Raw genomic sequence first — 15,796 nt, forward strand, 5'->3', positions numbered from 1 at the left:
TCATCCGCGTCCGTGATCCGTGGTTCCAGTCCGTCAAAAAAATATAACCTGTCCTATTTTTTTCACGGAAAACGGATCATGGACCCATTCAAGTCAATGGGACCGTGAAAAAACGCGGAGGCACACAAGATTGTCATCCACGTCCGCGTCCATTTTTTTCCTATCATTTGCATGGCAAACTTGACTTAGACTTTTTTTTTCTTTCCTTCATGTCTGATGATCCTCCAAAAATAAAGGAAGACACACGGAAACAAAAACGGAACCCCATTTTGCGGAACGGAACACAACAACGGAAAAGAGAGTTACTGGCCATTAAGATCGCTTTTGAGGAATGGGGTCATTGGTTGGAAGGGGCTATTTATCTGATCACAGTGTTCACAGATCACAAAAACCTGGCTTACCTGGAGTCGGCTAAACGACTGAACCCGAGGCAGGCCAAATGGTCTTTGTTTTTCACCAGATTCAATTTCACTGTCCCCTATCGTGTTTCCAGATTCTGGAAAGCGTTCTGTACTCGACTGGGGGTACAACTGTCCTCTTCCTTGGCTTTTCATTCTCAGTCAAGTCTGGAGACTTACTTGAGATGTTTTGTCTCTGAGAACCAGGACGAGTGGTCTTCATTTTTGTCTTTGGCAGAGTTCGCCATAAATAATCCTAGACAGAAATCCACTGGGAAGTTGTCGTTTTTTGTCATTTGGCACATTTTCTGGTTCAGATACTTCTGGTATCCCTGAGGAGGAACGTTTTTCATCATCATTGTCATCTATATGGCGGAAAATTCAAGATAACTTGATGAATATGGGCAACAAGTATAAACGTGTGGCTGACAGGAAACGTATGAAAGGTCCAGACCTAAGAGTATGTGATTCTGTGTGGCTGTCCACAAGAAACATTAAGTTGAAGGTACCTTCTTGGAAGTTGGGTCCAAGATTTATTGGTCCATATACGATCACTGCCATTATTAATCCTGTAGCTTTTCATCTAGAACTCCATCAGGCCCTGAAAATTCATGTGTTTCATAAATCTTTGTTGAAGAGACATGTTGAACCTTTGGAGCAGTGTTCCTGGCCACCCGCTCCTGTCATGGTGGGTTTGGAATTTCAGATCGCCAAGATAATTGACTCTCGAGTTCTCCATAGATCTATTCAGTATCTTGTTCACTGGAAGAGTTATATACCAGAGGAGAGGATGTGGGTACCGGCATCTGACGTGAATTGCTAGTCGTTTGGTGAAAGCTTTTCACAGGTCTTACCCAGATAAGATCGGTCTTGGGTGTCCGGAGGTCACCTGTAGAAGGTGGGGGTACAGTCACGGACGTTCCCGCGATAGGTGGCAGAAGATCGGTGAGACAGGCAACACGTGGTTTTATCTGACATGTTTTCCATTTGTATCAAGTGACGTCTGTGTTGTTTCTGGTGCTTGCCACACCTTCTTTCCCCAGGTGTGGCTATTAGGGTCATTTAACCTTCTCTATTTATAGTTGCTTCTCCCATAATGCTGTGCGGTTTATAGCTTCTGTTTGGACTTCTGGATAGATTGTGGTTGGATCCAGGGCCGTCTTTAACAAGGGGCTGCTGCCCCCGGCCCAGTTTCTCCTGGAGGGCACAAGGCAGCTCCCTCTTGAGCCCTGCTGGTCACTGCCCCGGGTGTCAGGCTGTCAGCTACACAGGGGGGTGCTGACATGCCATGCGTGCCTGCCGGCCCTTCAGGCAGCGAACTGTGAGAGCTGTGATTCTCTTAGGAAAAAGGACCTTAGATGACATCATCACCATGTGACCAGTAACCTAGCAATATTACTGGTCACATGGCTATGAGGTCATCAAAGGTACTTTCATTCTACCAGCAGTGTTGCTTGCAGGAGTTTTCCTTAACTGTGGAGCTTTTTTGTGTGAAGATTACATCAGGAAAAGGTGACAGGGGCTGTTGTGCTAATATACTGTAAGCTACTGAATACTGTAAGGTGCTGTATATTGTGGGGTGCTATACTGCTCTACTGTATACTGTAATGTGCTGTATTCTGTATGGTTTGGAATGCTGTATACTGTAAGGTGCTGTATACTGTGAGGTGCTGTATACTGTGGGGGGCTGAATATTGTGTAGTGCTCTACTGCTCTACTGTGGGGTGCTGTATATTGTGGGGTGATATACTGCTTTACTGTATACTGTGAGGTGCTGTATTCTGTATAGTTTAGGGTGCTGTATATTGTGGAGTGCTATACTGCTCTACTGTATATTGTGGGGTGCTGTATATTGTGGGGTGCTGTATACTGTATAGCGTTGGATGCTATACTGCATACTGTGGGTTGCTGTATACTATAGGATGCTATACTGCATACTGTGGGGTTCTGTATACTATAGGGTGCTATACTGCATACTGTGGGGTGCTGTATACTATAGGGTGATATACTGCATACTGTGGGGTGCTATACTGCATACTGTGGGGTGCCGGGGTGCACTGTAACGCTAGGGTGAGCCAAGCCCCGGTCTCCTTCCTGCAGAGCGGTGCCCACTTCCAGCCTGAGCCCAGCTGCCCAGAGCACTGATGCTGAGCCACTAGAGTCTTCAGAACTGTATTTACAGTCATTCACTGTACTCTACCAGGTGTGTGGGTTTTTTGTGTGTGTGTGTGTTGTGGTGGAGGGCGTGATTGCATGCTAGGGTGTGGGAAGGCGGGATCCAGGGGGCCCAAGTAAATTTTTGCCCAGGGTCCAATCAGTATTAAAGAGGACCTTTCATCTGAATCAAGTAAGTAAACTGAATATACATACATGGAGAGCGGCGCCCAGGGATCCCCCTGCACTTACTGTTATCCCCGGGCGCCGCTCCGTTCTCCTGTTATAGGCTCCGGTAAAGTCACAGTTAGGCTCCACCCATTTGAGCCTGCCGCGGTCTCCTTCTCCTATGCTGTAGCGCTAGCCAATCGCAGCGCTCAGCTCTTAGCCATGCTATGAGCTGAGCGCTGCGATTGGCCAGCGCTACAACATAGGAGAAAGAGACGCCGGCAGGCTCAAATGGGTGGAGCCTAACTGTGACTTTACCGGAGCCTATAACCGGAGAACGGAGCGGCGCCCGGGGATAACAGTAAGTGCAGGGGGATCCCTGGGCGCCGCTCTCCATGTATGTATATTCAGTTTACTTACTTGATTCAGATGAAAGGTCCTCTTTAAAAGACGGCCCTGGTTGGATCTCGGCTGAGTTCCTGGTGCTTCCATTGTTCCTTTGAAGTTAAGTCTTTCCTTTCCCTTTTGTATTTTGTTTGGGTTCTGAGTGTTGCATTTCCCTATTGTTTGTATTTGGCATGTAGGAGACTCCTGTTCATCCTTCCTTTTGGTGTGGTGTTACCCTCCCACACCGAAGCGTGACATTACTACTGCGAAGGGTGCACAATGTGGGCATTACTTCTGTGTGCTGACACAAAGGGGGAATAATTACTATGTGAGGGTATTAAGGGTGTGAATAGTTATGCTTTGGGTGGAGTTAGAGGCATGGCCTAGTATGAAAAAATTGACACATATTGTCCCTCGTTCCAATTTTCTAAAGTTGGGAGGTATGTGCATGTAAGGAGATGACTGCCATAAGGCAATGCATAAAGCGACTCGATAACTGACAATGGATTTCACTTTTTCTGTTAATGAAGTCATAGATTTTTCTTCTTAATAATGCACTCAACCTAGTAATTATGTTAGGCTCATTCAGCATCTTCTGCCAGGTGACGATTCTGTACATGTCCTAGAAGCTTTGTCAGGAAGTTTATTGGCACACCCACCCTGGAACACACCTAGTTAACCCTTGCCACTCACCAAAACAAAGGTATACAATCATCGGCAAACTGAAAAGTGGAAGCTAGCACTCAGCTGTGTCATCTGATCCATCTGCACACTAAAGTAGGCTTTGTGTATCACAGAAGATAATTAATCTGTCAGCACCAATAATCAAAAGACAGGAAAGCGGACATTTTACAATTGGAAAAAGTCCCAGAGGAGTCGAAGCAATCCTATCTCATAGATTAATACAGTTGTGGGTTATCTGCCGTGCTCTTCTTCTATTCTTTGATGTCTACTCTCCTCTAAGATCAAAGGCTGGACTGCTCACTTTGCCATGGTAAGTAAGAGAACACATCATAACGTGATTGCGTTTCTCTTGAGGTCCTTTATTTTATTAAATTATATAAGTATTCTGAATCTGGGTAACCTTTGCGCTTTTTGAGTGTAAGAGATGTAGGTTAGAAGTCTTGTTGATGAAGTGTATGCTGAAAACAGATACTACTTTGTGCCCCGTGAAGCTTGTCTGACCAGTATGTGTTTGTCTTGCCAAAGAGTGCTATTTAGGACCAAAATGTGAAATGTGCTCTGGATGGGAACTTTTCCCAACACATTAACAACGATAGCTGGTTTTAGGATCAAAGATAGCACTAGTACTGTACAACGTGCAATTAAAAAAAGCTACAAAGAATAATAATGTAGTTTATTTCCTACACCTAACCCAATCTATCACCCTTTGTTTAATAGACAATGCACCCTACAGATACATGCGGTGTTTATTCTATTACTGGTATTTACTCGGTGTACTCGAAGAAACAATCATATCATTCTTATTGCAATACATAGCACTGAATTTCCTGAAGGATCCATAGTTTCACAAAACTGTGTGAGAATTGCATCCCGGAAGTATTCCGTTTTGGACTGACAACAATCAGAAAAGAATGCAAAGATAATTGAGTCTATTATATAAAACAACGAATGCTCTATACACTGGTTTAGTATAGATATTATTTCATATTTCTGGCTCATGTCATCAATCTAAATGCAGTGAAACGTCTTTAAAAAGTCACACTGAAAACTAATCTTTTAGAGGGGTATTCCTCTAAAATAAAAAATCGGTCTAAATGAGGGGTGGTTTTCTCAAAGAGATGATTTCAAAGATTTTGCTGGTTGCCCTGAGAAACAGCTCCCTTCTGCTGTCAGAGATATGACATAGTGGTAATAGTGCATTTAGATGACTGGATAATCGTATAGGTGATTAATGACATGATAGCACTTAGCCATTTAAAGCCAATCACAGACCAGATTATTGTGCACAAATTCGTTCCCATGTGATTTACTCGCTTAATCGAGGATCATCCACTGTATTTAGACAGGTATAGTAATGTAACAATTTACATAAAACACGTCTGATATTACATCGTTCACACAATGTACCTTGTATCAAGTTGCAAACAAATTACAAGCAATGAACAAGAGTGTTTACTACAATCTACTTACATTTACACTGCACGATTATCGTACAACATTAACCGTTAGCATTCAAATTGTAATGATTATATATTATCTACTCGTCTGCAACTTTTAGCCAAGCTCCCACATTGCCCTGATTTTGTTATGTATAATTTAGGCTCCATTCACACGTCCGCAAAATAGGTCCGCAACGGGTGCAGACCTATTCATTTTCAATAGGGCCGGAATGTGCTGTCCGCATCCGCATTTGCGGATCCGCACTTCCGCATCCGTGCTTCCGTTTCCGCAAAAAAATAGAACATGTCCTATTCTTGTCCGCAATTGAGAAAAAGATTAGGCATTTTCTATTATAGTGCCGGCAATGTGCGGTCCGCAAATTGTGGAAAGCACATTGACGGTGTCCGTGTTTTGCGGATCCGCAAAACATTTACGGACATGTGAAGGGACCCTTACATGCAAGCGGAAGACAAAACATTATATTAGCAAATAAAGAGTGTAAAATAAATAAAGACAAGTCTTTGAAAGCCAATATTCAACCAGTAATCCTCTATGTCTCCTATACATATAGATGTCAAATATGTGTACATTGCCTAATGTATGACATCAGCATGCTGCTGAGAACTAAGAAAGAACACCATTTTAGTTATACATGTGTCTTCCTGCCTTTCCTACATTATACACGGTCTCAGCAAATCTGTGATGTTAGTCCAGGCACTGGAGTTTTTTTTAGTGAAGACATAAGCTGTCATGGCCAGGGTAGAACTGACAAGGCAGACGATTTTATATTAATTTATAATGATTGTATGTTTGGGTAACATACACAATTCAGGAATATATAAAAGGGGCTGTCTCACTTCACCAAATTGCATTTATCATATAGAGAACGTTAATACAAGGCACTTACTAATGTATTGTGATTGTCCATATTGCTTCCTTTGCTGGCTTGATTAATTTTTTCACATTATAAAACCTCATTCACACATCAGTGTTTTGGTCATTGATTTCCATCAGTGATTGTAAACCAAAACCAGGATTGAAGGCTACACACAGATCCAGTATAAGGCCTCCTGCACAGGAACGTCTGCGGCCCACAAAATGCGGGCCTCAATGCACGAACACAGTCCGTGGGGCAGCCGCAGCGGATCGCGGACCCTTTCACTTTAATGGGTCTGCGATCTGGCCGTTCCGCAAAAAGATAGGACATGTTCTATCTTTTTGCGGAACGGAAGTACGGGACGAAACCCCATGGAAGCACTCTGTGGTGCTTCCGTTCTGTACCATTCCGCATCTCCGATTTGCGGACCTATTGGAATGAATGGGTGATGCGGAATGCACACGGAATGGTGCCCGTGTATTGCGGATCTGCAAATGCGGTTTGCAATACGGCCACGGAGTGCACACGTTCGTGTGCAGGAGGCCTAAGGGAAAGATCTGCACCTGTTCTGTGTTTACAGCCGCACCTGGTTTTGCCTCAAAATCACTGATTGAAATCACTGACCAAAACACTGATGTGTGAATGAGGCATAAGGCCTCATGCACACGACCGTTTTTCGGGTCCGCATCCGAGCCGTCGTTTTTGCGGCTCGGGTGCGGACCCATTTACTTCAATGGGGCTGCAAAAGATGCGGACAGCACTCTGTGTGCCTCCGTGGTCCGCAAAAAACTAAACGGTCGTGTACATGTAGCCTAACATTGCTCTTTTCCAGAGATTACGACCACTCTGCAATCCAGCAGTGATGGCTGTGCTCGCACACAGGGCCGGTGTCAGCACCCAGCATACCTGGGCCAATGCCAGGGCCCACTGCTCCTGGGGGGTGAGGGGACTCAGCGCCGCACCGCCAATTAAGCGAGGTGAGGGGATTGCCTTGGCGGGCGCAACCCTGGAGATAAGTGGGGGTGGCGGCAGCAGGGCCGCGGGAAATATGCGCTTCCATTTTGGACAGAAGCATGGAGGTATTAGTGTTTGTTTTTTTACTTTGGCACAATGCTGTTGGGTGCACTATAGGGCAATTTTCTTCTGGCACATTATGGGGGACACTATGGAGAAGGTGAGGACAGAACCACTATGGGGGCATTTACTGGGGGCACTAAGAAGGGGCATTTTATACTGGCACACATTATGGTGGGTATTATGGGGAAGGGGGGAAAAGGAGCACTATGGGCGCATCTACTGGGGGCACTTTATCGCTCAAGGGCCCACATGAACCTGGAGCTGGCCCTGCTTGCACACTACATGAAAAAGTGCTGAGCTCTCTGGTGGCCGGGACTGTAGGCGTGCACATAGGATGGCACTTTTTCCTATAGTGTACAAGCACTGTCACTGCTGATGGATTACAGGGTGGCTGTCACCCCTGGATACAAGCAGTGTATAATGCAATGGAAAAATGAATCAAGCTAGCAAAGTGGACAATATGGACAATCCCAATACATAAGTGCCTTGTATTAACTTTCTGTACCTGATAAATGCCATTTACTGAAGTGAGACCTGCACAAGTACTTAGTGCCCATACAAAATATAAAGGTCAAGAATGTTGTCTAAATACACTATTTGCATCAAGCATGTTGTCTTTTTCTAGTATATATGGTTTTTAGCGAGGCTCAAGATTTTTATTTCTAAGTGTATATTGGGGTAAAAATCACTTTTTTAATTGATATTTTTTCTGTTCATTATACTTTATATATTATATATTCTATGAGATGGCAGACAGCACATGTGAGTGTTTCCTGTTTCTATATATAGGTAACTGGTGACCATGATATAATAACTGTCCATTAGATAACAGTTACCAGTGATCTCTGTAAAGTGACATGCATATTATACACACCAGTGGGCTGCATTTATCAATACTGACAGAAAAATTGTCCCATGGCAACCAATCAGGATTCAACTTGCATTTCTCAAACTACACCTGGAAAATGAAAGCTGCACAGTGATTGGTTGCTATAGGCTACTAGGACCTTTTTTTAAGACCATTTTGATAAATGAGGCACAGAAGACTTTCTTTACAGCATGTTCTCTAGACCTTTCTTCCACAGAGAATCCTATGACATCATCAGTGACATCATGGCTGCCCAGGTCAATAACCTGTATGCAGGGGCAACTGCTTCTAGATTTGTGAACACAGCACTTTAACAACATGGAAGTGGTTGTTTCAACTCCCTTTCACTTTCCAGAATCTGTCTATCATTGTGACAGGCCGCTCTAGCTGACCAGTGATGGCCAGTTCACAGTGTTCGCCGACGAACACATGCGATCTGCCATCTTCACTCCCAAGTCCGGCGATGCAGATGTAAGTCCCTACCTGTGCCTGCGCCTCGAGCCGCTCTGAAACACATGCGGTCACCGGAAGCAGGCAGTTCCGAGAACAGCCCGATGAAGGCTGTTCTAGGAACTGCCTGCTCCCGGTGACCGCATGTGTTTCAGAGCGGCTCGCGGCGCAGGCACAGGTAGGGACTTACATCTGCATCGCCGGACTTGGGAGTGAAGATGGCAGATCGCATGTGTTCGTCGGCGAACACTGTGAACTGGCCATCACTGCAGCTGACTACACCGTGCGCAAAAGCATGCAGTGCCAGGGGATGTAAAATAACCGTTCAATGGTACCAGACCTCTCTATTGACACAGTAATTTACATGTGCATTGGAAAGGGTGGTAACACAGTAACAAGAAAAATAGTAAACGGTGATCGCTAATACAACATAACTTTTAATCAGTCAGATTAATAAAAGTCCCTAAGAATATAACAGATCAACAAGTAGGCATTTTGGGAATTGTAGTTTCACAACATCTGGAGAGCCGCAGGTTGCTGATCCCTGAGCTAGGGCATGGCGTACACTTCAGCTATAACTTATGTTCGTTTCTGGAATAAGTTATATTAAATCCGGCGGATCACACTAAACCCTGCTCCTTTTCTCACTACTTCAGAAAAGTGTCGAGAAGCTTAAAAAGTTGCATATTATTGTGCACATATGGCGCGCGCCATAATGCGCAACTTTATTTACGTCACTATTGTTGCATATAGACATTAGTAAATGCCAAGGCGAGACAATCCTTTTGATGCCAGGCAAGGGTGGCTGCACTTTATTTATTACTATGCCCTGTGTGTACCGTACTGAAGAATCTCCTGTCCTCAATATAGAAACTAATTTACATCTTCTAGCAGCTATGTATGACCTTAATATGTAAAGAATTCATTTATCTCTATTTCTTATCTGCTTATGTTGGGTTCACAATTTGGGGATACTGGAGCCAATTACTAGTTTTTGATACAGTTCTGGTCTCAATTTACAATTTAACTTACAAAGGTCATGTTACAGCAGTCAGTAGGGAAGACATGGACAGTGAGCCCTAACTGGAACCCTGCACGCTTTCCCTGCCTACTTGCAGTGCAAGTCCAGAACTGGTCAACGTTCCCTATCCTGCTAAGGTGCAAGACAGATGAAACACAGAGTAGAGAACCACACAAAAGTAGAGTCGTACAGGAGTGGGTTGGAACCAGAAGGACAATACAGTACCAAATCAAGAGACACAGGTAGTCAAATAATGAAGCCGAGATCAGAACCGGACCAAAAACACGAGGTCAGAGAGTGCTCAAAAGCAAGCCGAGGTCAATAGTATGAGCAATCCAAACACACAGACAGAACTGGAACCGGGAGCACAGCTAGGGAGTCACAGACTGGCACTGATATAAGGCCAGGAAGGGGCTTAAATAGAGCACTGAGTCCCAGGATCAGAACCTGAGAGGTCATGATAGGACGTGGTCATTCAGCGCTTCACGGGTATTTTTAACTATTTGCATGCCACTGAGTATTGTTTAAGTTGTGCTGGAATACCCCTTTAATATTGTAACTTGATGGATCATTGTAGCATGATTTGAAAAGGGGCTTACATACTGTATAGCCTGCAGAGCCTGTTGCTGGACAATAGCCCATACCTTTTCAGCAGCTACCTAAGCCTTCAAAATAACCATAAGGCTGTCCATAGAATCCTGAAACTGTGTGTAATAGCTGAGTGATTTGAGAAATATTTATAACTTATATTTATAAATTTCTCTAATATATAAGCATTCTAGGGACCTAGAGCCCCCTTCCGCACCTGTCCGTTACCTGCCTTGATTTTTCAGGATCATATCATCTGTTGTGTATCCACAAAGTCCAGAGGAATCTCACGATATGGTAGGACTACCGGTTACTTTTTTAGGTGCCGCCGTGCACCACTATGTTTGAGTGTCATTGAGCAGTCTTATATTTTTTTCTTGCTGATGTTATATTCTTAGGGACTTTTATTAATCTGACTGATTAAAAGTTATGTTTTATGAGGGATCACCGTTTACTATATTTCTTGATTCTGTACCCCGTGGTGATAGTGTTATTAATTATCATACAGTACTTATTCAATTGGTAACACAGTAACCATAAGGCCGGGCTACACAGCAACATATGTTGTGCGACATCAACTTCAGAAAAGTTGCGCGACCAAGAACGCTTGTGTGACTTGTCTGTAATTTGCTGTCACATGACTATTTGATTCTAAAACCAAGCAATATCACAGAAAAGTCACAATCGCACACGAGTTGTATTGTGGTCTATGATGGCAAAGTTGTGTGAGAATCACAACCTCATTGACAATCATTTAATATGATGTAGCAATGTGACTTTGCAATCTTCATGTTGAGTGACACATGTTGCTGTGTAGCCCCAGCATAAAAGGTAGGTGCCGTACTTTAGTTTGATAGGCAGAAAATTAATATCAGATTGTAGTCTCTTCTTTGTTGAACCTATGCTTATATATTAGAGAAATTTATAAATATAAGTTATAAATATTTCTCAAATCACTCAGCTATTACACACAGTTTCAGGATTCTATGGACAGCCTTATGGTTATTTTGAAGGCTTAGGTAGCTGCTGAAAAGGTATGGGCTATTGTCCAGCAACAGGCTCTGCAGGCTATACAGTATGTAAGCCCCTTTTCAAATCATGCTACAATGATCCATCAAGTTACAATATTAAAGGGGTATTCCAGCACAACTTAAACAATACTCAGTGGCATGCAAATAGTTAAAAATACCCGTGAAGCGCTGAATGACCACGTCCTATCATGACCTCTCAGGTTCTGATCCTGGGACTCAGTGCTCTATTTAAGCCCCTTCCTGGCCTTATATCAGTGCCAGTCTGTGACTCCCTAGCTGTGCTCCCGGTTCCAGTTCTGTCTGTGTGTTTGGATTGCTCATACTATTGACCTCGGCTTGCTTTTGAGCACTCTCTGACCTCGTGTTTTTGGTCCGGTTCTGATCTCGGCTTCATTATTTGACTACCTGTGTCTCTTGATTTGGTACTGTATTGTCCTTCTGGTTCCAACCCACTCCTGTACGACTCTACTTTTGTGTGGTTCTCTACTCTGTGTTTCATCTGTCTTGCACCTTAGCAGGATAGGGAACGTTGACCAGTTCTGGACTTGCACTGCAAGTAGGCAGGGAAAGCGTGCAGGGTTCCAGTTAGGGCTCACTGTCCATGTCTTCCCTACTGACTGCTGTAACATGACCTTTGTAAGTTAAATTGTAAATTGAGACCAGAACTGTATCAAAAACTAGTAATTGGCTCCAGTATCCCCAAATTGTGAACCCAACATAAGCAGATAAGAAATAGAGATAAATGAATTCTTTACATATTAAGGTCATACATAGCTGCTAGAAGATGTAAATTAGTTTCTATATTGAGGACAGGAGATTCTTCAGTACGGTACACACAGGGCATAGTAATAAATAAAGTGCAGCCACCCTTGCCTGGCATCAAAAGGATTGTCTCTCCTTGGCATTTACTAATGTCTATATGCAACAATAGTGACGTAAATAAAGTTGCGCATTATGGCGCGCGCCATATGTGCACAATAATATGCAACTTTTTAAGCTTCTCGACACTTTTCTGAAGTAGTGAGAAAAGGAGCAGGGTTTAGTGTGATCCGCCGGATTTAATATAACTTATTCCAGAAACGAACATAAGTTATAGCTGAAGTGTACGCCATGCCCTAGCTCAGGGATCAGCAACCTGCGGCTCTCCAGATGTTGTGAAACTACAATTCCCAAAATGCCTACTTGCTGTTTTCTTCTCAGAACTCCCATAGAAATAAATGGAGCATGCTGGGAATTGTAGTTTCACAACAGCTGGAGAGCCGCAGGTTGCTGATCCCTGCCTAGCTAAACCTCAGTTTCCGGAGCACGACAGGGCAGAGATTTGCCTAATTTATTGAGGCATCTACGACATATCTCATTGTATAAGGATACAGTGGGATACAATGCCCATAGTGATCCATCTTCAAAATAAAAAATACAGTTCTATGAAGTAATGTAATCTACTATGATTTTCCATACAATTATACCCTATACATACCAAAGGGATACTATTTTGGCCTCCCCGGGGGAATGGAAACTTTGCTTGTTGGCCTGTTGTTGTCCCTGGGGTTAATGCTAACTGTAGATCACAAGCAAATGTCATCCAGTGAACTTCAGAAGCAATAGAGACCCATGATGGTCATATAACACTAGCACCCCCAACCCCTTAACAATCAGTGTTATAACACAAGATTGATGACTTACAATGGGGTCCATTAGTTCTGCTGGGGTGCCTGTAATTTTGAAGGGGAAAATAGCACTGCTTTTGCAGTACCCCAGAAGGCTGCTACAATTAGGTTAATTTGCTACTAATGGGTTAATGTCCATTGGTAATGCACCTTTTTATGTGATGTTTGTAATCGAAGAGCTGGAATGAGAACACCGTTTAGTTATGTTGCCCTACTCAGTGGGAGAAGGTGGGCACTCATCTGGGTCAGTAGCTAGGTAGTTGAGTTCAAGCAGTCCAAGAGCCAGAAAGCATCTGAATGTGCCTGTGCAGAAGTGAAACCTGCGGCCAGGAACCTTCATCCTTGCATCTCAACAACTACCACCATCCGTGGGATTATAGAATATATAGAGGACCAGTTTAAATGATTAGTGCAAAGGACAGACAGTAAGTGTAATTGTTTTTATACAGCAACACTCCATACTGCTAATGGGAAGGGTACATCGCCTCAGGAGCCCACTACATTTTTACCACAGATTAGCTACCTGTTGGAGGATCTACACCTCACAGTGGTAACTGTAGTAAATATTGGGATTGTGCACCTCTTTGGTCAACTTGAAAAGTAGTTTGCATCTTATAGAGAGAGAGACTTAGGGTACTTTCACACTTGCGTTGTGAGTATCCGGCAGGCAGTTCCAGCGACAGAACTGCCCGCTGGATCTGGAAATCCGTATGCAAACGGATATCATTTATAGACGGATCTGGATGCGGATCCGTCTGAAAAATGCATTGAAATTCCCGGATTCGTCTCTTTGGTGTCTTCTGAAAAACTGATCCAGTATTTTTATTTTTTGCATTTTATGCGCAGATCGGGAAAACGAATCCGGTTTTCCGGAACACTTGGTACCGGATCCAGCATTAATACATTTCAATGGGAAATGGCAAGTGTTCCGGAATTTTGGCCTGAGAAAATACTGCAGCATGCTGCAGTATTTTCTCCGGCCAAATACCGTAGCATGCTGCAGTATTTTCTCCGGCCAAATACCGTAAAGGGACTGAACTGAAGACATCCTGATACATACTGAACGGATTGCTTTCCATTCATAATGCATTAGGATAAAATTGAAGCAGTTTTTTTCCGGTATTGAGCCCCTATGATGGAACTCAATACCGGAAAAGAATAACACTACTGTGAAAGTACCCTTAGTCAGCCATCTCATTGCTGGTTATCCCATGTTTAGCCTTGGAAATGTGTAGGTACTCTGGAGAGTCCGAACTGAATGCTACCAGTGGTTTTGTTTAGGAATTGCCTAAACTACCTAAGTAAAAAATACTGGATTTGTTACCGCTACACTGGGCTGATTATTGTCTGGCTGTCACTATAGTATTGCCTGCACTACCAGGGAGTCCTGCCTTGCACTCATCTATGCAACATCAAGGACAACCCACCTAACACCAAGCAGGAGCCTCAGAACGGTCCAGGTGTGCCCCAAGGGAAGAAAGGGTGCACCCTCCATTCACTGCACAGCCACAGTGAGCATTGGAGTGAGTACAGCCTCTATGAACCACTACAACTCCCATTCACAGCATTCCCCAGTAGGTTGCTGCACTTGCAGTATTTTCCCAAAAGATTTGACGGGATCTGTAATGGGGGCTCTGACGTTGATGTGAACCTAGTCATGTAAAGTAACTGATGTGTATTACGTTGTGCTTCAGTCTGCTTAGCTTGTTGGCGATCAAGGCCAGGAGAAGTGCTATTCATCCTCCACAAACTTGGAAAATTAGGTTTTATGTAGATGTGGTATCGATCTACAGAATAATAGAACATCTAAAGAACTCAATGTACCTCCATGTGCTTCCAATTTTATATTGAGGCTCATAGAGTTGTTGTTTTTTCCTGATGAATTCCATGAGAATCCAGACAAATAAAATGCTCTATTATAGCAATAGATCTATAGAATATGCTCTATTGCAGGCCATATCACCTTAGGCACAGTGCTGAACCCTTCAGGAGAATATGCAGACTCATGCAACTTAGTGCAAGGTATTATTAGAGTAATAAAGTATTTTAGGGTAAATTGCCGACATGACTAAGGGTAATGTAGACTTGTTCCCGCTATTGGTTTTAAACCCCCAATAAATACTTTCTTCCCTTAGCTCAATAACACTAGTGAGAGGATTGTATTGGCCACATCAGCCACCTATTAAAGAAACAAGACATAAATAACATTCAGGAATCAGCATGTTGAGGTCCCCAAAATATACAACATTCAACAAGGTAACAGCCTTCTCTGAATATAACATATCAGACAGAGGAGGGTCCTTGGGCCCCCGAAATATCATACAGTTCTCTGCCCAGCTGTATTATTACCTCTAGCCAGTAAATTGCAGCTCAGAGGCAGTACGATAAGCCAGGGGGCCCTAGGCCAATGATTCTGGGCATATCTCCACTACATCACATACCCTTTCCAGCACCTAGGAGTCCAGAGCCATTTAAAGCTCTCTCCCATAACACCAGAGCCACAATTACCACCAACTCCAAGGACCCCCTCCCCAACGCCCTGGTTGCTATGACAAGCTTCCAACGGCATGGTCAACCACCCCCACTCATCACCTCCAGTAAAAAAGAGGGTGAGCAGGGGTTCAATTAATGTGGCAGGTACCTAAAATGGCTGCCAGCCTGTGCTTTTTAAGCCCCCATTCTCTGCCCACTCTCCAAACTGCACCCCCCCTAACATTTAACTTATCCCTATGCTAACCATCCACTTCCTCCACAGTCATGAGGGCCTCCCTCTAAGCTTGCAGTCCTCAGTTCGGTCCTTCCTTTTCTGAAATTTTCCCATCCACCGAAAAATGGAACTTGCAGAAATCGACATGCTTTATGCCTAAACAATCTCATTCAGAAGGATGGAACTTATTTTCAGTAGCTGAAATTTCTGCCACTAATCTGCCATGTGTGAATATACCCTAATATTTCTTAGATTGTTCTGAAAGGCAGTGTCAAGCAG

The 15,796-nt window shown here is 43.6% G+C and overlaps 1 protein-coding gene across 3 annotated transcripts in view; it reads left to right on the forward strand.

Moving 5' to 3' along the window:
- Nucleotides 1-15,796, forward strand: part of CRYBG1 (crystallin beta-gamma domain containing 1) — a 349,280-nt gene that overhangs the window by 194,352 nt on the left and 139,132 nt on the right. Inside the window, exon 1 of one of the 3 annotated variants that reach the window (XM_040428825.1) lies at nt 3,812-4,101. The exons of the other annotated variants lie outside the window; for them this stretch is intronic. Within the exon in view, the coding sequence (XP_040284759.1) occupies nt 4,099-4,101 (3 nt within the window). The 5' untranslated portion in view covers nt 3,812-4,098. Of the gene's footprint in view, nt 1-3,811; nt 4,102-15,796 lie in introns of those variants that run through there. 3 annotated transcript variants of the gene reach the window in all.

This window comes from Bufo bufo, chromosome 4 (genome assembly GCF_905171765.1).
Source record: "Bufo bufo chromosome 4, aBufBuf1.1, whole genome shotgun sequence".
In the NCBI taxonomy this organism is placed as follows: Eukaryota; Metazoa; Chordata; class Amphibia; order Anura; family Bufonidae; genus Bufo; species Bufo bufo.